Source organism: Culex quinquefasciatus, chromosome 3 (genome assembly GCF_015732765.1).
Source record: "Culex quinquefasciatus strain JHB chromosome 3, VPISU_Cqui_1.0_pri_paternal, whole genome shotgun sequence".
NCBI lineage: Eukaryota > Metazoa > Arthropoda > Insecta > Diptera > Culicidae > Culex > Culex quinquefasciatus.
Window position 1 is genome coordinate 42,128,836 of NC_051863.1, and position 25,631 is coordinate 42,154,466.

The 25,631-nt window shown below is 38.9% G+C and overlaps 1 protein-coding gene across 2 annotated transcripts; it reads left to right on the forward strand.

The window, feature by feature from the left end:
* The first annotated feature begins 9,870 nt into the window (after nt 1-9,870).
* LOC6053275 lies at nt 9,871-11,211 on the forward strand. 2 transcript variants are annotated; one of them, XM_001869354.2, is made up of 2 exons: nt 9,871-10,422; nt 10,487-11,211. In XM_001869354.2, the coding sequence occupies exons 1-2, from the start codon at nt 10,047-10,049 to the stop codon at nt 11,011-11,013; spliced, it is 903 nt and encodes a 300-aa protein (XP_001869389.2). In that variant the 5' UTR covers nt 9,871-10,046; the 3' UTR covers nt 11,014-11,211. The 2 variants fall into 2 exon arrangements, with proteins under 2 accessions (XP_001869389.2, XP_038120402.1); XM_038264474.1 differs by having other exon boundaries at nt 10,490-11,211.
* The last annotated feature ends 14,420 nt before the right edge of the window (nt 11,212-25,631 follow it).

A 25,631-nucleotide genomic window follows, 5' to 3' on the forward strand; every position in this document is an offset into this window, starting at 1 on the left:
AAACACCCAAAAAGCAAAAACTGAAAATTTGGTTTATTGGACCTTTAAAAAAAAAACTTCAGATTTTTAGAAAGGTATTGAAATATTGATTCCAACGAGTTCGAAAGATTGAAGATCTGACGACCCTATTAAAAGTTATAAGCATTTTGCTTTTTGGGTGGTTTTGAAACCGCCTTGAGTCAGGGATATTAAAAAACACCCAAAAATCAAAAACTGATAATTTGGTTTATTGGACCTTTTCAAAAAAAACTCCAGAAATGTATAATATGGGGTATAAAAAAACACCCAAAAAAGAAAAACTGAAAATTTGGTTTATTGGCCCTTTAAAAAAAAAAACTCCAGATATTTAGTTAGAAAGTGCAGAGAATCAACCGATTTACCATAGTATTGTAATCTCCATAGAAACATACATGCATGTTTTGTATGGGGACATGGTCTCTTGGGTGAAAAGTTGTGTGTATTATTAAATTACACATTTCTGATCAGATGTGACAATTTTCTCCGAGATATTTGCATTTTTTATAAAAGGGGATGTGTTTATATTGGTTTATGTGGGGGTTGGAGAAACTTTGAAACTTCCTTAGTCTTGATGGTGATAAAAATCTTAGTTATATTTCTATCAACATTATTTTTATTCATTGTTTTTATTTTTCCAGTAGACTTGAATATAGCATAGGTTTACATTGAAATTACTTAATTTGTATCGTCATTTATGATTTAATTACTAGCTTGTCCAAACCCTCGAAGCATTATCTTCAGAAACACGCACATTTACATCTTAATTTTCCCCTTCCTCCTGGTCATACTTGATAAACTGAAACCTATATCTACGTTGCTTCAATTTTGCGTGTCGTCCAACGCAGGTCAACCTCATTGTTTCATACTAATCGTTGGTCAATCCAAAACTCCCCACTTCCACTTCTCACGCCTTAATTTCCATAGTTGCGCCCTCCAAACGTCGCAGAAACGCCGACGACTTCCCCGATTGCTTGGTTTCCTAATAAAACCATAAAGATCAGCCCGCCAGATTTATGTTACGCGATGGAAAATCCCACCAGAAGCCAACATTTCCGGTGTTGGTCCAAAAGTGACAAGAAAAAAAAAACGCAATTCATGAATTGCTAGTGCTGATGGTGTTCATTGGCGGAGCTTTCCAGTTTTCTCGAACAGATTTAGTCGATATAGTGCCATAATTTACTCCGCCAGTCACGAGTCGTGTTGAGTTGTTTATGGTAGCGATCTGGCGTAATCATTAGGATCATTTCTACAGTTCGATTTATTGTTAGTTCTTTTTTTGAATTTGGTCATTTTAGTAATAATTTTTAGTAGGTTTTTGTTTAATTTTTACAATTGAAAGTTTTTTTTGTGATTCAATCAAGTGACTTATTTGGTAAAACACATTCGAAGAAATGGCTCACTCTCTGTTCTGTTGATGCGGAAATACTCGTGACTTGAAGTGAATGACCTGGTCAACAGACTGTTTATGAGTCTATGATCTATAGTTGATGCAACTTTCCTCAGAAAGTTTTTAAAAATCCAATAAGAACAGACAATTCAAAGACCCAAAAAGTGAAAAACGAATACCGTGAAAGTAATTTTAGTAAACTCAAAACAGCCACAGTTACCCCTACGTACCTACATGGACAGCTCGACATGCTGTCCTCATTTACAGCACTGTTATCTCATCGCCACAACTCCTTGTCATCACTGCACTGGATCGCGGTCAGATCGTGGAAAACCGCGGACATAAATATGGCACACATGACCATGTTCGTCCAGCCAGGTCTATGCTTCTGGTTCGCCTGCTTTTCCGGAGCCGCACAATCCGCGTGCGGGTGCCCTGTAAGGGGGTGCAAGAAAGCGACAGCTAGCTTCAAACAACTTTCGCTCTCGTTTCGTCCAGTTTTCTGACCAAATTGGCGTACCCATGGGTAGACGAACTTTTCGTCTTGTAAGTGTGTATGGCGTATGTTTTCAAAAGGATGAATTGATGAAAATTAGAAAATTATTTAATCAATTAGAAATGTTAAAAACTGTGGCAATCTCAGCTTAAAAATCAAAGTTAATACGTCTTAAAATATGGACATGAATTCAGTTAATCAATGTTTAAGTCTCAAAACTCACAGATATAAACTGTTTAGCGCAGGAAGCACTCAGAGCTGTCCCAGCAAGTGGGGCACCATGGCGGTGGTCGTCATCACCACCACCGCATGATGGATTCAACTTATCGCGAATGGTAATTGCATCTACCCAAGGCATCATGGGCTGTGCTTTTTCTTCTGTTTTGCATGGTTGATTGCCGTATCTGCCAGTACGCGTGCCGTATGTGTTCCTGGAGCATAATTTGCATTATTTCTTAATTTTTCGTTATGGCTGCGTGAGTGTACCTAACGAGTGTCGATCGGCATCGTTTAGGTGGAAAATTTATCAATTATTTTCGAAACATTTTAATTTGTTTCCTATTTTTAAGTAACTAGTTAGTTTATTCTTTAAATTACTGAAAACTTTAAATTGAATTTGTATTGAAAAATAACAAAAATTGATTCTATGATGAATATTCTGCTTTTTTAATTTTAGTTTCTCAAAAGCAAACATATTTTTTCCCTAAGGCTGGTACAAATATTTTAAAAGTTTTTGTCACCCCGCCCCCCCCTTCAAAATTGGCCCGAAAAATCAGGGGGCAAAAAAAATATTTTTACAATAAACTTCAAAATTTCAATGAAAATTCAAGTGCAACCAGCTGAAATCAAATTAAAATACATTCTCCTGCGTTTAAAATCATTTTTAGCACGTTTGGGTTTATTAAAAAATCTTAAGATTTTTTGAAAATTTACGATGCAAAATCTTTTTTTTCGATACAATTTTAGTTTTTGTCAGCTCTTAGATATTTTGAAAACTAATGATTGCAAATCACCTGAACTAGTGTAAAATGCATTTTAAAACACTTTTTTTTTTCATTTAAATGTGAAGACTATGGCTTGTTATTTAAATTTTTATATTTTTTTATTTTTTGCCTCCCCCCTTGACCTCGGCCAGGGCCGAGGGACAAAAACTTTTTTAAATATTTGCATTGGCCTAATTGGAATTATTTTCGAGCCCAGTCTTTTTTTTTGAGATTGTTTTCATTTTTTCAATGTTTATCTGTCTTATAATATGAGGGAGGGGATGATGGTTTACATTTTTTTGGAATAAGTAAAAATAAATCTTTCCCTGTTCCTTTTGAACACCCGTGAAGAGTATCGGGGCCGGCATTTACAAAGCGGATTCAGTGACAGTTTATTAATCAACTTAATGTTAACATGTTATGGTTAATGTTTACATTCCATAGGTTGTCTTCCTAAGGTTTCTTTACTAAGCTATCGAATCCAGAATGGAAAAGATCACCGGTTGAACCCCGATCTACCACTTGAGAGGATTTTTGGAAGATGGTTTTACCATAATTTAACCAGAGCCTCTGTTATTCAACTGTTGATAATTTATTATACTGAGATGCTTTCAATAATTGGGTCCTAAAATGAAGCTTAGATTGCTGATTTTATTGTTTACAGCGATAAAACATATTTTTCTGAGTAAAATGACCCTTTGTACGACCACAAAGAGTTTAAAATGGATTTTTAAATCAATTTTGGAAAATTATCCTCGCGGTCCTTCTTGACAGAAAAGCTCCTAATTGACAGCTCGTTCCAAGGGGGCCATAGTTTATCCATCGAAAAAATGTTGTCTTGTCAGATAAAAATTTTGCATTAAAATGAAAAAAAAAGTGATTAGAAATGGTTTTTAATTATGTTTCTTACCGTTGTACATAAAAATTGACATAGGGCTTTAGTACTCAATTTTACTGTTATGAAAAATCTTTAGAGCGTGTTTTTCACCAATGTGTAACAGGTTGTATCGAGGTGCTCCGATTTGGATGAAACTTTTAGCGTTTGTTTGTCTATACATGAGATGAACTCATACCAAATATGAGCCCTCTACGACAAAGAGAAGTGGGGTAAACGGGCTTCGAAGATTGAGATCCAAAAAACCTAAAAAATCTTAAAATTGCTCGCATTTCCGTAAAGCTACATCAATTTTAACTCTCTTATTTGCATTCGAAAGGTCTTTTGAAGCACTTCAAAATGTGCCATAGACATCCAGGATTGGATTGATTTTTTTCTAATAGCTTTTGCAAATTACTGTTAAAAATTACTTGATACAGTATATGACGTGTATAGACAAACAAACGCTGAAAGTTTCATCCAAATCAGAATCGACCTCTAGAACAAATCGAGCAGAATTTACAAATACTGCCTCTTAAATGAAATCGTTGATGCATTGCATTTAATATGAAATATTTTACTGACAATTAAGTAATAATTTATGAATTTATTTATTGAAATGTATAACAAGATCTTGAAGCAGAAAAATATTTATTTGGAAGAAATTTTAATGCAAATTTTTGTTTAATAAGGTGGATCATATCCGGCCGGGACCGTGGTGTAGGGGTAAGCGTGGTTGACTCTAACCCAGTTGGCCTGGGTTTGATTCCAGAAGGTCCCGGTGGCAGATTTTGAGACGAGATTTGTCTGACCACGCCTTCCGTCGGACAGGGAAGTAAATGTTGGCCCCGGTCTAACCTAGAGGTTAGTTCGTTAGCTCAGTCCAGGTGTAGGAGTCGTCTCCCTGGGTCCTGCCTCGGTGGAGTCGCTGGTAGGCAGTTGAACTAACTATCCAAAGGTTGTCAGTTCGAATCCCGGGGTGGATGGAAGCTTAGGTGTAAAAAGAGGTTTGCAATTGTCTCAACAATCAAGCCTTCGGACACCTAGTTTCGAGTAGGAATCTCGTAATCGAGAACGCCAAGGCAATGCTGTAGAGCGAATAATTTGATTTTTCATATCCGGTCTTTGAAATCAAAGATTGGTTAAATTCTAAATTTGAGCTCATTCTGACCACGGGAATCCCTCCCTCTAATCGCTTGAAGTTTGTATGGGAAAATCGTCAAAATGTATGGAGAAAATCAACAGCTTTACTTTTTTATCTGTAGAGGGCGCCATAGTTCTCAGATTCTTACCATTTCTCAGATGTAGAATCTTCATTAAATTCCTCAAGACAACATATTTTTAGGATCCTTAAAAAATTGACCATTGGTTAAGTCTTCACTTAGCGCAATACGATTCAATTTTTTTCCATGGAATTTTGTATGGGAAACCTTTTTTTAATTTTGTTATCTAAAAAATCCACGTTAAACGCTTTATAAAAACCAGACCCGTATTCCCGAAAGGAGTATGGTGCTTAGTAGCTCATGAAAAAGATACACAAAATTTAAAAAGGAAACATTTTGTTCTAAGTGAAGAATGATACTTCTGGGTTAATGTAGATTCAAAAAGTACATGAAATATCTCTAAAAATAACATGTTCTAAAAAATTACGGATGAGTTTTTTTTAGAATAGGGTAATTCTCCGCCAACTCACACAGCAGTTGCCCCGACCCCTCTTCGATTTGCGTGAAACTTTGTCCTAAGGGGTAACTTTTGTCCCTGATCACGAATCCGAGGTCCGTTTTTTGATATCTCGTGAGGGGCGGTACGACCCCTTCCATTTTTGAACATGCGAAAAAGAGGTGTTTTTCAATAATTTGCAGCCTGAAACGGTGATGAGATAGAAATTTGGTGTCAAAGGGACTTTTATGTAAAATTAGACGCCCGATTTGATGGCGTACTCAGAATTCCGAAAAACGTATTTTCATCGAAAAACACTAAAAGTTTTAAAAATTCTCCCATTTTCCGTTACTCGACTGTAAAATTTTGGAACATGTCATTTTATGGGAAATTTAATGTACTTTTCGAATCTACATTGTCCCAGAAGGGTCATTTTTCATTTAGAACAAAATTTTTCATTTTAAAATTTCGTGTTTTTCTAACTTTGCAGGGTTATTTTTTAGAGTGTAACAATGTTCTACAAAGTTGTAGAGCAGACAATTACAAAATTTTGATATATATACATAAGGGTTTGCTTATAAACATCACAAGTTATCACGATTTTACGAAAAAAGTTTTAAAAAAGTTGGTCGTCATCGATCATGGCCGTTCATGGTCACCCGCGACAGACACGGACGACGAAACAAAGAGAAACGCAAAAGTAACTTTTTCAAAACTTTTTTCGTAAAATCGCGATAACTTGTGATGTTTATAAGCAAACCCCTTATGTCTATATATCAAAATTTTGTAATTGTCTGCTCTACAACTTTGTACAACATTGTTACACTCTAAAAACAACCCTGCAAAGTTAGAAAAACACGAAATTTTAAAATAAAAATTTTGTTCTAAATGAAAAAATGACCCTTCTGGGACAATGTAGATTCGAAAAGTACATTAAATTTCCCATAAAATGACATGTTCCAAAATTTTTACAGTCGAGTAACGGAAAATGGGAGAATTTTAAAACTTATTTAGTGTTTTTTCGATGAAAATACGTTTTTCGGAATTCTGAGTACGCCATCAAATCGGGCGTCTAATTTTACATAAAAGTCCCTTTGACACCAAATTTCTATCTCATCACCGTTTCAGGCTGCAAATTATTGAAAAACACCTCTTTTTTCGCATGTTCAAAAATGGAAGGGGTCGTACCGCCCCTCCGTCACGAGATATCAAAAAACGGACCTCGAATTCGTGATCAGGGACAAAAGTTACCCCTTAGGACAAAGTTTCACGCAAATCGAAGAGGGGTCGGGGCAACTTTTCCCGATTTCGTGTGAGTTGGTAGAGAATTACCCAATAAAAAAACGTTTTTGTGGAATTTTGAGTACGCCATCAAGTCGGGTGTTCAATTTTTCATAAAAATCCTTTTGACATCAAATTTCCAAATCATCACAATTTCAGCCTGCACATTATTGAAAAACACGTCTATTTGCATGTACAAAAATGAAGGGGGTCGTACCGCCCCTCCGTCACGAGATATCAAAAAACGGACCTCAGACTCATGACAAATGTACAAAGTTTCGTAGAGGGGTCGGGCAACTGCTGTGTGAGTTGGTTGAGAATGACTCAAATAAGTTGGTGGTTTGTGCGAAAAAAGTAGAATCTTATCAGAAAGTCATCAGCAAATCATGGATAGCAAACTGTTTGCAAAGAAATACAAGAAATCAATAAAACCAGGTATGCCTGCAAACTCTACGTAAAAGCCTCAAGCAACTGATTAACCATTCCCCCATAAGCCAATTGTGGTCGTCCAATCAATTGGAATAATCCAACGAGTCAATCAAGTCCCACGTTCACGATTTAATTGAACTATCTGTTTGTTGATAATTCAAATTGGAACTTCCCTTCGGTGGCAAATCATTGCAACATACACTCCACTCACTCTCTCTTTCTGCCGTACAGAAGCATAAAGCAGCCGTTGCCGTTGCAAGCCACTTTGCATGGATTTCACAGTTGACCGGCAGGATAGTGAACTTGAAACTTTATCATTCGCAGCCGGGTAAGCTTACCACCATGCAGCAGCGTATCAAATGGCTCGCACCGGAGATGGACCCAGGCTCTTGATTTCATTCACAACTTTAGGTATTTGCATATTATCTGCCCAGCTCACGCCTCGTTCCGCTGAATTTTACAGTGTTGATAAGGAATCCAGTTCGGTGTGAGTCCGCAGCTCTCGTCCGCGATAATTGATATGACATAAATTATCAGATTGCTGGCAGGTAGCCCGTGCGGCGACGACAAACGGTAGCCGCCCGGAGTTGGCCTGCGAGATGGTTAACGAGGAAGTTTTGCTTCCTAGTGCACCTTCGAGAGGGAAGGGATGCTGCCGTCTCGATGGTTTGTGGGTCTCCGCGCGTTGTTGATATATCCCACACACTTGAAACCGTGTCCCGAGCTGAAGTTGATGAGAAAATTTGATGGTTGGTTGATTTTGTTTCTTGAACATTCATGTGGAGCCCACTTTTCGATTCATCTGGTTTATGAATTTTCACTAAGGTAGATTTTAATTATTTTTTTTTTGCAATTGTGTAACGGTACCCTCTCCTGTGATTACACAGCAAAAAAGGTAGTAGTCCAGCTGCGTGAAAAACTAAAATTTGCATTATTTTATGAAATTCTATGTAATATTACACCCTGGAACATGTAGCCCATCGGTATGGGAAACCTACTTGACCGAAATGTCAAGCTGATATATGGTGGTGATCCCGAGCAGACGGAAACAACTTGTGAAGGTCAGTTTTTGATATTGTGAGAAAATCGAAATATGTTATTGGGATGATCGGATTAGTTGTTAAAACAACAAAAATCAATTACAAAGATTTGTTCGAAGAATAACTTAAACTGTTGTTATGTTGTTATTGCAATAACAAACCAATAACACAGAAGGAATCATGAAGGAATAACAAGATTTGTTATTTTGTGTGGAGAGGTGGAGCAGCATAATAACAAAAAATGTTATTGAACTTGTATGTCTCCATAACAAAAAAAGTTTTTGTTTTTGGTGTATTTGCCATTTGCCATCACTCTTCTGTACTAGTCAGGGCTGCAGAGTCGGGTACCTCCAAGCGACTTTGAATCCATACTTTGAAGACAACTTCGACTCTGGATGCAGGATATGACGTCAACGACGACTTCAGCTCTCCAAAAATACCCGACTTCACAGATTCCGACTCCAAGTAAAAGTTGCTGAAAATTTGCTGAATCCGATGCAGTCTCCGAGGTCTCACTCCAGCTCGAACTTCAACGTCAGCTCCGACTTCCTGGCTCTGTGAAAATAATAACAGTTTTTGTTATTCACACTTCAAAAATTCTCAATAAATAAATCAATTCCGTTAGGGAATAGAACAAAATAAAAAAAAATGAACTCTCAAAAGTTAATTTTATCGAATTAATTTTAGCTTGAAACCCCATTTCATGGTGAAATAAATGACCCCGATGAAATTGGTCAAAATTATTTCATAGTTCTAGCCAATTTTAGCAAAGTCCCTTAGGAGGTATATCAAATAATTAAAAAAAAAACAGCTTTCAAAATTTCAACTTTTTACAATAATTTTAGCTTAAGGACAACAATACAATAATTTTAGCATTTTATGGCCAAAATAATGACCCTGACGAAATTGGTCAAAATTATCCCATAGTTCTAACCATTTTAAACAAAGTCCTTTAGAAGGTATATCAGATAATTAAAAAAATCAACTTTCAAAATTTCAACTTTTTTCCTATACTTATAACACGCAATGTCACACATGCTCAAACCCCCCCTCCCCCCCTAGAGCGTGACATACTTTATGGATGACGCCTAGTTTCCGATTCCGAACAGAAAACAATGGTGAATTTGGAAATACATTCTTCTAGTTACATGCATGAACATTTTATAGAGGAGCAATCCACTGAGACTTTGGACAGCGATTATATATTTTTATTTTTATTTTGATGAAACTACTTTTTCTATTACCAAAGAAAACAAAGCATATAATTTTGGCAGGTGTCCATACAAGAAGGTTTTTTTTTTAAACCTTCATATAATATAATCTTTGGAAAATCATTGCTTTGGATTGTCGTCTATCAACTGCATAAAATTAAATTAAATTGATGAGTCTTTTTGAGCAAGTTTCGATCAATTTTTGGCACAGTTTCTGACTCGGGTTTCCCTGCATCTCACTCGCCGAGTATCCTCCGACGAAGGTGAGATTTGCTGTGGGACGGTGGTGGCGCGATACCAACTTCCTACTCCGGTAGTTGAAGGCTATGGAGGAGACGGGCCCCTACTTTCTTGGTGGGTGCCTTTTGGTCTTGGTGGCGCGGATATCGGAGCACGGTATGATAAGTTTTGGTTTAGTTTTTCCCTCTGCAATATAAAAGACCTTGCACATATCAGCACTGCATTCATTTATCAATCACAAAGCAGCAGCAGCAGAAGCAGAAGCAGTAGTAGTGGCAAGTGCAAGTGCAGCACGTGTTTTGAGGTGGCATAATCATAAGGAAAATTGTGCGCGGTTGATGGTGCCTAGCAGATCGTGAATAAGTTGGAGCAGATTTTAAATTCAAGTCGACGAACTTGTTGCTGTGGTTTTGGTGGCTGTGAGTGAAATGAAGTTTACGTTGTGCATGATTGGCTGTCTGGTGGTCGTTCTGGGCCATGTCCGGGCTGATCCCGAACCGGTTACGCCGGACACCCGGAAGGCGCGCCATCCGGTTAATGGACCAAGCAATTACAACTCGATCTCGGTTCCGGACAGTGAAACGTTGAGCAAGCTCCAGAATCAGGTGGCTCCCTCGGTGCAGCAAATCCCGCTGAAGCCCATTGGATTGCCAACGAAGAGTTCTGATGTTGGACAAGCGTACAGTGTAACGCCGGGTCCGCTGAACAGCCAATACGTGCCGACTACGTCCAATCAGAACCTGAACCAGTACTACATGGCTATGGCCACTCCACATGCCACCGGAAACCAAGTTCTTGCTCCAGGTAGGATTTCAGACCGTGGATTATCCGCAACATAATCGCTGACAAATCTTCACTCTCCTTCCAGCAGCATCCCCACTCATCATGCAATACATCAACCCACAGGGCCAACCCACCGGAGGCCTACAGTACATCCAACTGTTGCGTCCAGTTATGTACAACCCGTACGGCACCCAGTACGTCCAACCGTCCTACGTACAACAACCGACGGTCGGAATCAACCAGCCGCACCAGCACCATTCCCATTCCCTGTCCCACTACTCCCACGCCGGAGCCGTGGTGCCACCCTCGCCGACCTCTACGCCCAGCGCCGCCACCACCCAGTCCAGCTTCGTGCCCTTCCAGCCCTCTTCGCTGCAGCAGCCCGTCCACCAGTACGGAACGGTTCCGTCCCCTAGCCATCACCACCTGGCGGCCGCGGCACCAGCTTACACCAACCCGATTGGCCAGTACTCGAGCCCGATGTTGTCCTACTTCGCCGCCCCACCGAGGATCTCCCTGATCAACGGGCCCGGCGAGCTCAACACCAACGAGTACATGCCCAACCCGGGGGACCACGTGTTCATCAAGGGCGTCAAGACGATCCGGGCCTAGGAACCACCGGCAAAAATCTGTGGTAGCGATCTCCCAAAGCGAACTCTGTCCTTGTTTTTAATCTTTGTCGTGTTGAGATTTCATTATTTATGATATTTAATGTGCTGTTGACTAGTATTTAACGAAGATGAAGAATCAACCAAATCCAACTAATATTGATACCATACTAACAAAAGTTTGATTATTGTTGATTCCCTGAAAAACAAATTCAATTTGTCTAAAATCATGATGATTAACATTCCAACGCCCAAGGCTCCAAAAAAGTTGAAACGGCTCCAAAAAAGTTGAAACTTCAACTCGCTGGATCTCGGACATAACTCAACCAATCAAGATGATTCTTCTTTTCAGTGATTTGTTAGGATGTCTAGATGATTCTGGAACTTTGAAAAACTTAATTTGATCAAATCTGTAATTTTTGCGATCAAAAACATCGTTGCAACTTTTTTTTTCGCGTGTAAAAAAAATTCGCTAAAAATTCCGCGCAGGCAGTCGTTTTAAAAAAGGTGGAATGATGTTTTCAGTCGCAGAAATTACAGATTTATTCAAATCAAGTTCTGCAACGTTTATGGATCATCTAGACATTCCTACAAATCACTGGAAACAAGAATCGTCCTGATTGACTGAGTTATGCCCGAGAACCAGCGAGTTGAAGTTCCACCTTTTTTCGGGAGGCTTGGGCGTCCGTGTAAGTTGGACATGCGTTGGGCGTTCCAGTGTTAAGGTGTTGAATGCATTCCTGTGGTATTCTTTGATTGAATATCGTTAAAAAATGCTTTTTGTAAGAATTTTCGAAAAAATATATGAACATAATGTCAAATACAGTGTAGTTTTATTTCATGGATACCGTCAAGAGAAACAACATAAATAATCATAAAATTCAAGTCTACAAACAATGTCGCAGGCGGGCCAAAAATCAATCTGGCATCAAATGCATCTGACCTGGGAAATATTATTGTTTTTTTCTTCCACAGGTCCATTTTGGCTGTGTTTTTCCAACCTCGCTCTAATGAAGAAGGGCTATACAATCACTCGAGAAATGAACTTATTAATTTGACTTCCTAGGCCCACCTTCACGTATACATATCGACTCAGAATCAAGTTCTAAGCAAATGTCTTTGTGGGTGTTTGTAGGTATAAGGACACAACATTCTCACTCGACTATTTCCGGACTGGCTGAACGGATTTTGGCCGTATTTATCTCATTCGATCCGTTCTCAACGATAGGTTTCCATAAGGCTCTATCCAAAATCAGCAAGTTTTTGTTATAAACTAGACTATGCCTCTTAGCATTTTTTTTACAATTTTAATCATTTTAGTGTTATTTTATAGCAAAAAAGTGCAAAACAAGCAAAAAAATATCGAAAAGTGATTGGAAAACATGAAAAAACTAAAAAGTTAATGGTTATGATAGGAGATGGTAGAATTAGCCCAGAAACAAACAAAGCTAAATAAAATAAATTCAAATTAAAATACTAAAAATGACCTCCTAAACACGGGATAAATAAAAAAACTGAAGAAAATTAGTCACTAGAAAATGTTTAGAGAATGTATTTGCTCTAATCATTTTTAAACAAATGTCTTAAACATGAACAATAAATTAAAATTCTGTTTATTGTAAAGAAATCTTTCTTTTATTCCAACTTAATGTTACCAATAAATCCTTGTTGAATCGACATATTCGGCCGGAATTGTGAAACTGCTTAAATTAAAATGAAAGATGGTTCAAGGTCAAACAAACAGTTTTTTAAACTTAATTATCATATTTCACCACAGCACGTGATACAATAATTAGTCAATATATCGGCTCCAAGGATCAACCGATATATCGATCAAAAATCAATAGCAATCCCATTCAAAACCCCCTAGGGGTACTCTCATAACATTTTCGTCACCTGATCTGCAATCTGGTGTCCATTTAACGGCCCCCAAGTTCAGCAGTGGCAAACCACATCCCATTGAGCCAACAACAATTCTCGTACGGTGACAAGCTGTCAACATAATTTGCCCCTCGCTGTTCCATTGTGAACGTTAAGGTCTACAGTCTGCAGCAGAGATGAATCACCTCGATTAACCAATTAGACACACGTAGCGCACGTCCACACGCGACTCAAAAGTGCCATCGGCACCATCTCCAGAAGTCGCTGACTGTTGCAGTGACTGTGGCGTCGCCGGATGAATGACAAAAACGGTACCAAAAAAAGAGACCGACCGGCGGTGAGCATCAAGTGTCACCTCACGTTTCAGTTATAGTTTCTTTGAGAAGAGAAGATAAATCTCTCTGCAAGGTCGAACTGAAGGCATCCCACTCTGTTTTTAAAACTTGACCAAAATGGTAGGCTGATGGTTATCTGGCAGAGGTCGTAAAGCAGCGTTCAGATTACACTACTCGACAAAACAAAACTTGTGTCAAGGGATTGACGATATCTCATCGGTTCCTCAGAGAAAAGGCATCCCCGAATCCGATGCAATCGTCAGAATTTGATTTTATGTCCACGCGGACTGACGAGAAGCTGGTAAATTTTTTAACATAAAAAATTCGAACAATTAAAAAAAAACTTGCGTCTCCTCCCAACTATATGAGCCATCTACAAAAATATGGAGGCGCCTGGTGCATAGCCATTTCCTTTAAGCACAACGGAAACAACCAATACAAATGTATAAAAAGTTGTCAAGTTCGGGGGTCCACAGCTAGCATTTTTGTACGATTATAAAAATAAATATTAAAAGTTTAAAATTAAAATATTTGAAAACCTTTTTTAAATATGTTTGTTTACTAAAATTTTATGTTTCTCAAAGGTCTATGGGTACTTCGGGATGTCCATGGTCATCCAAGGACTCCCTGAGTTAAGATCTACGAGTCTACCGCCGTAACAAGCAAGAGGTCGTCGGATTTTGACCCCGGATCATGTGCGTATAGCACCAGTGGATATGGTAGACTACTATATGAATGTAATGGGATGTACATGGTCATCCAAGGACTCCCTGGAGTTAAGATCTATGAGTCTACCGCCGTAACAAGCAGAGGTCGTCGGATTTTGACCCCGGATCATGTGCGTATAGCATCAGTGGATATGGTAGACTACTATATGAATGTAATGGGATGTCCATGGTCATCCAAGGACTCCTGGAGTTAAGATCTATGAGTCTACCGCCGTAACAAGAGGTCGTCGGATTTGACCCCGGATCATGTGCGTATAGCACCAGTGGATATGGTAGACTACTATATGAATGTAATGGGATGTCCATGGTCATCCAAGGACTCCCTGGAGTTAAGATCTACGAGTCTAGCGCCGTAACAAGCAAGAGGTCGTCGGATTTTGACCCCGGATCATGTGCGTATAGCATCAGTGGATATGGTAGACTACTATATGAATGTAATGGGATGTCCATGGTCATCCAAGGACTCCCTGGAGTTAAGATCTACGAGTCTACCGCCGTAACAAACAAGAGGTCATCGGTTTTTGACCCCGGATCATGTGCGTATAGCATCAGTGGATATGGTAGACTACTATATAAATGTGTTGGGCTCCCTGGATTTAAGATCTACGAGTCTACCGCCGTAACAAAAAAGAGGTCGCCGTTTAGCTAAAGTGGTAAGCAAGGACTTTTGTTCATCGTTCAAACTTAAATATTTCGATAACTTTACATCGATTGTAGATCTTAACTCCAGGGAGTCCTTGGATGACCATGTACATCCCATTACATTCATATAGTAGTCTACCATATCCCCATTACATTCATATAGTAGTCTACCATATCCACTGATGCTATACGCACATGATCCGGGGTCAAAAGCCGATGACTTCTTGTTTGTTACGGCGGTAGACTCGTAGATCTTAACTCCAGGGAGTCCTTGGATGACCATGGACATCCCATTACATTCATATAGTAGTCTACCATATCCACTGATGCTATACGCACATGATCCGGGGTCAAAAGCCGACGACCTCTTGCTTGTTACGGCGCTAGAGTCGTAGATCTTAACTCCAGGTAGTCCTTGGATGACCATGGACATCCCATTACATTCATATAGTAGTCTACCATATCCACTGGTGCTATACGCACATGATCCGGGGTCAAAATCCGACGACCTCTTGCTTGTTACGGCGGTAGACTCATAGATCTTAACTCCAGGGAGTCCTTGGATGACCATGTACATCCCATTACATTCATATAGTAGTCTACCATATCCACTGATGCTATACGCACATAATCCGGGGTCAAAATCCGACGACCTCTTGCTTGTTACGGCGGTAGACTCATAGATCTTAACTCCAGGGAGTCCTTGGATGACCATGTACATCCCATTACATTCATATAGTAGTCTACCATATCCACTGGTGCTATACGCACATGATCCGGGGTCAAAATCCGACGACCTCTTGCTTGTTACGGCGGTAGACTCGTAGATCTTAACTCCAGGGAGTCCTTGGATGACCATGTACATCCCATTACATTCATATAGTAGTCTACCATATCCACTGATGCTATACGCACATAATCCGGGGTCAAAATCCGACGACCTCTTGCTTGTTACGGCGGTAGACTCATAGATCTTAACTCCAGGGAGTCCTTGGATGACCATGTACATCCCATTACATTCATATAGTAGTCTACCATATCCACTGGTGCTATACGCACATGATCCGGGGTCAAAATCCGACGACCTCTTGCTTGTTACGGCGGTAGACTCGTAGATCTTAACTCCAGGGAGTCCTTGGATGACCATGTACATCCCATTACATTCATATAGTAGTCTACCATATCCACTGATGCTATACGCACATAATCCGTGGTCAAAATCCGACGACCTCTTGCTTGTTACGGCGGTAGACTCATAGATCTTAACTCCAGGGAGTCCTTGGATGACCATGTACATCCCATTACATTCATATAGTAGTCTACCATATCCACTGGTGCTATACGCACATGATCCGGGGTCAAAATCCGACGACCTCTTGCTTGTTACGGCGGTAGACTCATAGATCTTAACTCCAGGGAGTCCTTGGATGACCATGTACATCCCATTACATTCATATAGTAGTCTACCATATCCACTGGTGCTATACGCACATGATCCGGGGTCAAAATCCGACGACCTCTTGCTTGTTACGGCGGTAGACTCATAGATCTTAACTCCAGGGAGTCCTTGGATGACCATGTACATCCCATTACATTCATATAGTAGTCTACCATATCCACTGGTGCTATACGCACATGATCCGGGGTCAAAATCCGACGACCTCTTGCTTGTTACGGCGGTAGACTCATAGATCTTAACTCCAGGGAGTCCTTGGATGACCATGTACATCCCATTACATTCATATAGTAGTCTACCATATCCACTGATGCTATACGCACATAATCCGGGGTCAAAATCCGACGACCTCTTGCTTGTTACGGCGGTAGACTCATAGATCTTAACTCCAGGGAGTCCTTGGATGACCATGTACATCCCATTACATTCATATAGTAGTCTACCATATCCACTGGTGCTATACGCACATGATCCGGGGTCAAAATCCGACGACCTCTTGCTTGTTACGGCGGTAGACTCGTAGATCTTAACTCCAGGGAGTCCTTGGATGACCATGTACATCCCATTACATTCATATAGTAGTCTACCATATCCACTGATGCTATACGCACATAATCCGTGGTCAAAATCCGACGACCTCTTGCTTGTTACGGCGGTAGACTCATAGATCTTAACTCCAGGGAGTCCTTGGATGACCATGTACATCCCATTACATTCATATAGTAGTCTACCATATCCACTGGTGCTATACGCACATGATCCGGGGTCAAAATCCGACGACCTCTTGCTTGTTACGGCGGTAGACTCATAGATCTTAACTCCAGGGAGTCCTTGGATGACCATGGACATCCCGAAGTACCCATAGACCTTTGAGAAACATAAAATTTTAGTAAACAAATATATTTAAAAAAAAGGTTTTTCAAATATTTTAATTTTAAACTTTTAATATTTATTTTTATAATCGTACAAAAAATGCTAGCTGTGGACCCCCCGAACTTGACAACTTTTTTATACATTTGTATTGGTTGTTTCCGTTGTGCTTAAAGGAAATGGCTATGCACCAGGCGCCTCCATATTTTTGTAGATGGCTCATATAGTTGGGAGGAGACGCAAGTTTTTTTTAAATTGTTCGAATTTTTTATGTTAAAAAATTTACCAGCTTCTCGTCAGTCCGCGTGGACATAAAATCAAATTCTGTCGATTGCATCGGATTTGGGGATGCCTTTTCTCTGAGGAACCGATGAGATATCGTCAATCCCTTGACACAAGTTTTGTTTTGTCGAGTAGTGTTATCAACACGACTTGAAGAATAGAAAAGCTAAGGGGAAAAAAACAAAACAAATCGTAATCTTTATTTCAATGAAATCGTGGTGGGTTGTTAACAGACTTGTTAACCATAATGAACATGATGGGTAAACGCTGCTGGAAGCATGTTGGATCAGCATAAAAACATCCATCTGCTTATGTTGAGCGCTACCAAAGCATGCACAGTTTGTTGCATAACGAAAGGCGCATGGGCTCCGGCGACGCCACGCTTGGTACCGCTTCTTTAGGGTTCGTCGCTTAATTGTGGGCAAGTCTCTTGTTACTAATTTACTATTTAATTTAACTTTAGAGAACAGAAGTTTTTTTGTTAAAGGAATAAATGCTGATTTTTTTTTGAAAAGTGGTACATAATGCTTATTTACTATTTTGAAACATTTTTGATCAGGGACTTTTTTTTATAAATTCCTCCATTTAATTTTCTATTGAAATTATCTTTGTGCAAATTTCATAGTTTAAACTATGGAATAGCTGATTCAACGTATGAGCATGAGCATGAGCATGGTTGACTGCCAATGAGCTGCTACTCCGTTATTGACAGATCAGCTGAAGTTAAACAATGAATCAAAAATGATCAATGGGAGCCAACCATCCGTTCACTGTTTAACCTCTGAAGATCCCTACTTTATTAATCAATACCGGCGCCCTCCCAAGAAGCCTGCAGTTCAACGAAAGGGAGGAATGTAAGTCCGATAGTTGAAGTGGCAGACTCATCAAACACATAGTTTTTCGCTATATACTTGTTGATACCGCTAGAGACCGTTGAATCCACAGCATCTTTTTCAAGCATTACGTGATTAATTTTTTTTGGTTAGTAGGATAAGGTACTGGCTTTTCGATGCCTCCCGAGCTACGACGCTATGGGGAGGACTTTCATAACAGACCCGTCGGCGAGCCTTCCGAGCAACGATGCTATGTGAAGGTCTTTCTGGTTAACATACAAAATCACTCACACACAGTTATTTTGCTCCACTATTAACTCAACGATCCAAATTGTCGGTGCGTCTTTCGATCATTATATAGAAATGGCTTTTTTACCGCAAAAAATAAAACCTTATTCGAAAAATTTAAACACAATCCACAACGTTGATATAGGAAGGGCTTTGAAAATCACAAAAAATCACTTTTCACTCGGAATATTTTTCACGGCCACGCGCTCCCTTTGCCAATCATGCACTGATGACGATGCATTTTCAAAGGGTAATCTTCTCCTCGCAGCACACAATTCACGACAAATATGCGAAACAAAAGGCACACACACAAAAAAAAATCACTTTTCACTCCGAATATTTTTTACGACCACGCGCTCCCTTTGCCAATTATGCACTCTGGAATAGCTGATTGAACATATATTTAAAAATAAAATTGGGCTAGTTTTATTTTGACTCAAAATTTACCTTTTTTCCTTACATTTTTTATCAATTATTAACTTATTTTCAGTCAAGACGTGAGCTGTTAAAACTTGATGATGCAGGTGTAAAATTATCTTCTCTTGATCTTTGTTTACTACTTTTTTTGTTTGGCGGAATACAAATTTGATTTGAACATTTGATTAATCTTTTTACAGTAATCTCAGATAACATTTATTGTAAACTTCAACGAAACAAAAAAAAACCTTAACAAAAAAAGTCAGCTAGACCCGAACGCCATAAAAAGATTGTGCTAAAACACATGTCGTTTCGCCGAAACACCTCGCACATTCCTCGCAGGCCTTACTGCCGGTGTGCGTTTCCCCCTGGAGGCACGTAAATCTAATTTCATAACCTACAACCTTCGGCTGCAGAGCTCTTGCTCGGGCAGGACCTACCACTGCTGTACGGTTACAGCCTTCAATTTCACGCACGCCGCGGCCAACTTGTCAATTCGGCGCACGGCGTGTCGCTTTCTTTCAACTTTATTAAAAAAAGTTTCCCAGCATCCAGCGGCGAAACGGCGAATCGGACTGGTGAAAGAATGAGATTAATTCGATCGGAGTGTGGACAACACCTCGCCGAGGGTGCCACTGAGGTCCAAACGGCGAAAAGTTTAGTGGCACGTTTGTTTGAACAACCTGTTTGCAATATTCACAGAGAGTTTTGTCTCCTAGACTCCATTTTACCCCTTTTGGCAAAATCTTTTGATAATTGTCAAAGGTAAGTGTAAGTTTCAACTTTATTTCAATGCAATTGTTAACCTCATCTTAACCAAGCTAGGATTGACCAAGCAAAAAAAAAAATGAAAAAAAAAAAAAAATAAAAACAAAAATACTCAGACAGTATTCGTTTTGAACTAGCTTTCTACCAAAGTTACCGTGGGTTGTTCAAATGAAGTCAGCAAAAGAAATTTGGCCCAACATCATGTGGGCCAAGTTAATTTTTTTGTTCCAACTATATCATAGACAAACAATCTGAGCGCGCTGCTTTTTTTAAACCGTGTAGAGGTTCGCTGATTTGGTTACATTTCACCCGGCTGTTCACGCCCGTATTACGGTTGTAGTTTGCGTAATTAAAACATTATTACGACTAAAAGGCGACAGATTTGTAGGTTTTTTTGCTTACTCAACTCACAACATTTCTTTCACGACACTTGTCAGGATGTCCCATATATGACACTCACTCACATTATTTGTTGCAGATTGGTTCGCGGTGACACAGCTTGTTTCATTTCCTCTGTGATATTTCGTTTTTTTTTTTTGCAAAGTTAATTGAGGTGTGTGTGCGCAAAAGAGGTGTTACGCAACGAGAGCAGGTCGCGGCTACTTTTCTGGCCGCTGGTTTGTACCGGGTGCGGAGGGAATGTCGTTCTGTTAATTGGAACTCAACGGATCAATGAGAGGTGCAGGAGGTATCAAGCTGCGTGTGCCACTGGAAGTGGAAGTAAGTGATGTTTGCTGTATCACGTGATTTAACAATGAAAACATGAGTTATTGGTCGAGGGGATTTCACTCGAAATTTCATTCTATGAATTAACTCATCTTCTATCTTCTATCTTCTATCTTCTATCTTCTATCTTCTATCTTCTATCTTCTATCTTCTATCTTCTATCTTCTATCTTCTATCTTCTATCTTCTATCTTCTATCTTCTATCTTCTATCTTCTATCTTCTATCTTCTATCTTCTATCTTCTATCTTCTATCTTCTATCTTCTATCTTCTATCTTCTATCTTCTATCTTCTATCTTCTATCTTCTATCTTCTATCTTCTATCTTCTATCTTCTATCTTCTATCTTCTATCTTCTATCTTCTATCTTCTATCTTCTATCTTCTATCTTCTATCTTCTATCTTCTATCTTCTATCTTCTATCTTCTATCTTCTATCTTCTATCTTCTATCTTCTATCTTCTATCTTCTATCTTCTATCTTCTATCTTCTATCTTCTATCTTCTATCTTCTATCTTCTATCTTCTATCTTCTATCTTCTATCTTCTATCTTCTATCTTCTATCTTCTATCTTCTATCTTCTATCCTAGTCTAACCTAGGGTTAGGTCGTTAGCTCAGTCCAGGTGTAGGAGTCGTCTCCCTGGGTCCTATCTCAGTGGAGTCGCTGATAGGCAGTTGGACTCACAATCCAAAGGTCGTCAGTTCGAATCTCGGGGTGGATGGAAGCTTAGGTGTAAAAAGAGCAATTCCATGTCAAATAGGGAATCGGTTGTACCGGACCCTCTCCGATTTCAATGAAACTACGCTTTTGTATGCCATTTTGTGAATATGGAGCCAGTTTCACTCAATAAAGACATTTGAGAAGGACGTAAGTGTTTTAATTTTTTTTGTGTTTCGTAATTGCCGCTGCATCGTATATAAAAGTGGTCAGAAACAAACTTGTAGGAAATTTTACGGGCTTTCCGAAAAAATTCACTGAAAGCAAAAAACATGCCACTTTTATGATATTTTTTGTTTTTTAAGTTTAAAGGTCAAATTTGAAGGTGAGCCCACGTTTCTTTTTCGTTCATTTTTTTTTTGTGAAAATAGCTAAGATGTTACAAAAAGGCTAATGAAAAAAGCAACTCTTCCCGAAAAAAGCACGCAGCTAGCAAAATATAAACTTAGTAACATATACCCTCCCTGTAAAGGCTTGATCTCAGTTGAAAGGTTTTCCAAATCTCTGAATTGCAAATGTAACATCCTGGAGAAAAACTGGTAAAATCTTATAAACACTACTTGAATTGAAAATGCAACTCTTCAAAAAAAAAAAATACAAAAATCATTAGCTGAAACTATTTTTTTAAAGTGCTCTAAACGTCAAAATTTTCAAAACCGAATCGATTCTACAGACGATTTTACATTAAAGTCTTCATATTGACCACAGTCCTAAAACCAATTCTTGTTAAGTTACAGCGTTTTTAAAAACAAAAACTAACTTAATCCACCTATGTGGTTGATGCCTTCCTCACTTTTTACCAAAAATGGGTATATGAGTGGTTTCATCATCTTTTTTAGTCATAACTCGAGACAGGGTTGCCAGATCTTCAATGTTTTGGACTCATTGGAAAAGCCTTTCAATTACCTAACCAACGATGGGTCGGATGATGGATCCGGACATTGTTTACATACATTTAAGTGAGATCCGGCTTCAAAAAAGTACATAAATATCACTTAAGTGGTCATAACTCGAGACAGGGTTGCCAGAACTTCAATGTTTTGTACTCATTGGAAAGGCCTTTCAATTACCTAACCAACGATGGGTCGGATGATGGATCCGGACATAGTTTACTTACATTTAAGTGAGATCCGGCTTCAAAAAAGTACATAAATATCACTTAAGTGGTCGTAACTCAAGACAGGGTTGCCAGATCTTCAATGTCTTGGACTCATTGGAAAGGCCTTTCAATTACCTAATCAACGATGGGTCGGATGATGGATCCGGACATCGTTTACATACATTTAAGGGAGATCCGGCTTCCAAAAAGTACATCAATATCACTTATGTGGCCATATCTCGAGGCAGGGTTGCCAGATCGTCAATGTTTTGAGCTCGTTGGAAAGATCTTTTGATAACCTGACCAACAATGGGTCGGATGATGGACCCGGAAATAGTTTACGTCCATTTAAGTGAGATCCGGATATAAGTGAAAACACATTTTTATACATAACTTTTGAACTACTTATCGAAACTTCAATCTGTATAAAACTCGATCTATGGGAACCTAAACCAAGACGAATGCAACAGGTTTGGGTCAAATCGGTTTAGCCAGTGCCGAGAAACATGAGCTAGTTTGTTGGTCACATACATACATACACACACACTTACACACAGACATTTGTTCAGTTTTCGACTCTGAGTCGATATGTATACATGAAGGTGGGTCTACGACGTTTTTATACAAAGTTCATTTTTAGAGCAGAATTATAGCCTTACCTCAGTGAGGAAGGCAAAATGTTGAAAAATTTGGTGGTTTTGCCAATTTCTTTATGACAAATTGATTTTTCAGTCTCGTAAGTATTTTTACCGAAAAGCTCGTCCAATTTCCCATAAGATCGTCTTTGACCTCTATTCAAAATAACTCGTTTTTTTGACGATTGAATGAGCTCGAAAGCAATCTGATGGGAAATTGGATGAGCTTTCCGGTAAAAATATTTACGAGACTGAAAAATCATTATTTCATATTTTTAAAACCGCTGTAACTTCACTGTATGGAGACTTCTATGTAAAATTGTCTGTAGAATTGATTCCCGTATCTAGTTTTAGAAAATTTTGTCGTTTAGAGCACTTTTCAAAAAAATTGTTTACTTAAATACTTACTTACTTACTAACTTTACTGAAATGATTTTTGTATTTTTTTAAGTGAGTTGCTCCATCCTGCATTTTTCGTAAGCCTTTTTGTAACATCTTAGGCTATTTTTACAAATATTTTGAACGAAAAAAAATCGTAGGCTCACCTTCAAATTTGACTTTTAATCATAACAATTGAAAAATTTCATACAAGTGGCGTGTTTTTTTTCTTTCAGTGTATTTTTTTCGGAAAGCCCGTAAAATTTCCAACAAGTTTGTCTCTGACCACTTTTTGATACGATGCAACGGCTTCGAGTTACAGCAATATTTAAATTGCGAAAAACAAAAATATTTAAATCACTTACGCCCTTCTCAAATGCCATTATCGAGTTAAACTAGCTCCATGAGCGTAGGATTACATGTCTACAAAGTTTCATTGAAATCGGAGAGATTTGAGAAAAAGTACCTGAAAAATTCTTATTTTGGGATGGAATTGCTCAAAAGAGGTTTGCAATTGCCTCAACAATGAAGCCTTCGGACACCTAGTTTCTAGTAGGAATATCGCAATCGAGAACGCCAAAGCATGCTGTAGAGCCAATAATTTGAATTGATTTTTTTTAGAACATCTATATCAATCTTTTATGTTAAACAACAAGTTGGTAGTTGATCCATATTTGCACTCAACTCGAATCAACCGGCACCAAAATTGATTCATTGATAGATCTACCAATCATGCCACATTTATTGGCCCACGTGTTTCCAAATAAACACACATACCCACTTCCATCCCCAAGATGAATAAATTAAGTCTCTCAGCAGCAGTTGCAGGCCACTTTCGATATCTGTACGCGACCCAGAAAGAGGACAAGATTCGCGAGATCTTAGCGCGGTACCATGCGTACAGCACCGGGCGAACTCAACGCAACTTGCTTCTATACTCTCCAGATTCATTTGGAAATGTGTATCACTCCAAACTGCACCGCCATGGCGGGGGACCCTCGACGACGACGGCGGGGACACTTTCTTGACTTGTGCGCCGGCAACCTTTGCGCCTGCGAATCTTACGTAATCCGCGCTATTGCCCTGATGACGACTCGCGCGTAATAAACGCATACCGCCGCCGCGCTTAAACACATGACACAAAGCTGTCGATGAAGGAGCCCAAAAGGGGGTTCCGTTGGCGTACAAACCCAACAACTGTTTCGGAGGATAAATTTGTTACTTTTATTGCGCGGCGGCAGCATACAGTGAAGTACTCGTGAAACGAGATGTTTTGCGGGCAAAATTTAGTTCAGTTTGCCCCCGAGGTTCACCCCGCGGTTAATGAGGATCATGTCGCATGAAGAGTTTGGGCCAAATTTCAAGCGTAATTGGTTATTTGTAGCGTTGAACTGGATGTAATGGATGTGGTGTGTGCACGATTCACGAAAGGCCTAGACACCCATTAGTCGGACAGGTATGAGTGTAATTAGCTAATTCGCGGGCGTTGCGAGATAATAACATGAGGTCATTTCGCATATAATTTGTACCGCAATGATAGCAGTTTATTTAACCTAATTTTGAAAAATAAATATTATACTAAATACTTGGATTGGTTTGCAATATATCTGAACAAAATTTCGAGTAAAACTTTGATCAACATAATTGTGATTATGGGTTTAGGTCCTGTTACACAGCAAAAAATTGTGTAAATTTGGAAGGTTGAATATTACCTCTTTTATGATGTCATTTTACCTCAATTTAGACTGAAAAAGTGTCATTACACCAGAATAGTGGTTAAATTACACATTTTCAGAGGTAAAATTACACATATTTTTTCTGACATTAAACACCATTTTTTCTGACATTAAATCACTTCCCAGTTGTAATATTACCATGATTTTTTATTCTGTGTATAACAAACCGGATTGCTCTTCCCTAGATGACATACATAAGAATAAAATGTATATTAGGGTGACAAAAAAAATCAAAAAATCTTAAGAGATACCCCCTGGTTTGATTATTTAGGTATAATTAAGTAACTGTGTAAATTTTGAGCCAAATCGGTTAAGGTATAACTACAATCATCGTCTGCACTCTTGACGAATGACAGCTAGTCGTGGCAATTTGAGAATAAAGATTATTCTCAGCAGTCTTATTCGTGAGGTGTAACAGGCAGCGATTAATCACCACATTAATCATAGTCGTCGGATTTTCAACACTGGGTATAAGGGTCCCTTTTTATCGTTGAATTTTCTATGAAAAAACCCTCAAAAATGTATGGGGAAAAGCAAGAATTTCAAAAGACTACTAAAAGGTGGCGTTAAATGTGACGAATCATTGTCAAATGTGAGATTTTTGAGTAAAAATGTCTGATAAATAGCTTTGTCAAAAAACTTCTTACGATCCGAGTCAACCCTGACGAGTTACTAGCGAATTCAAACAAAAAAAAAGAAAGGAATTTTTTGAAAAGATTCTTTGTCATCATTTTTTTTAGCAAACATGTACAGGAAGTAAGAATTTGTTTGAAAAATATGTGGGTGGATATGCCCAACTACATTCTAAAAGTCAAATCATGGTCAGTCACGT

Excerpts from the sequence above, each read along its gene's own strand:
- LOC6053275 (XM_001869354.2), top strand. The coding sequence starts at position 10,047 with ATGAAGTTTACGTTGTGCATGATTGGCTGTCTGGTGGTCGTTCTGGGC. Across the intron at positions 10,423-10,486 it reads AAACCAAGTTCTTGCTCCAG|CAGCATCCCCACTCATCATG; the intron begins GTAGGATTTCAG and ends CTCTCCTTCCAG.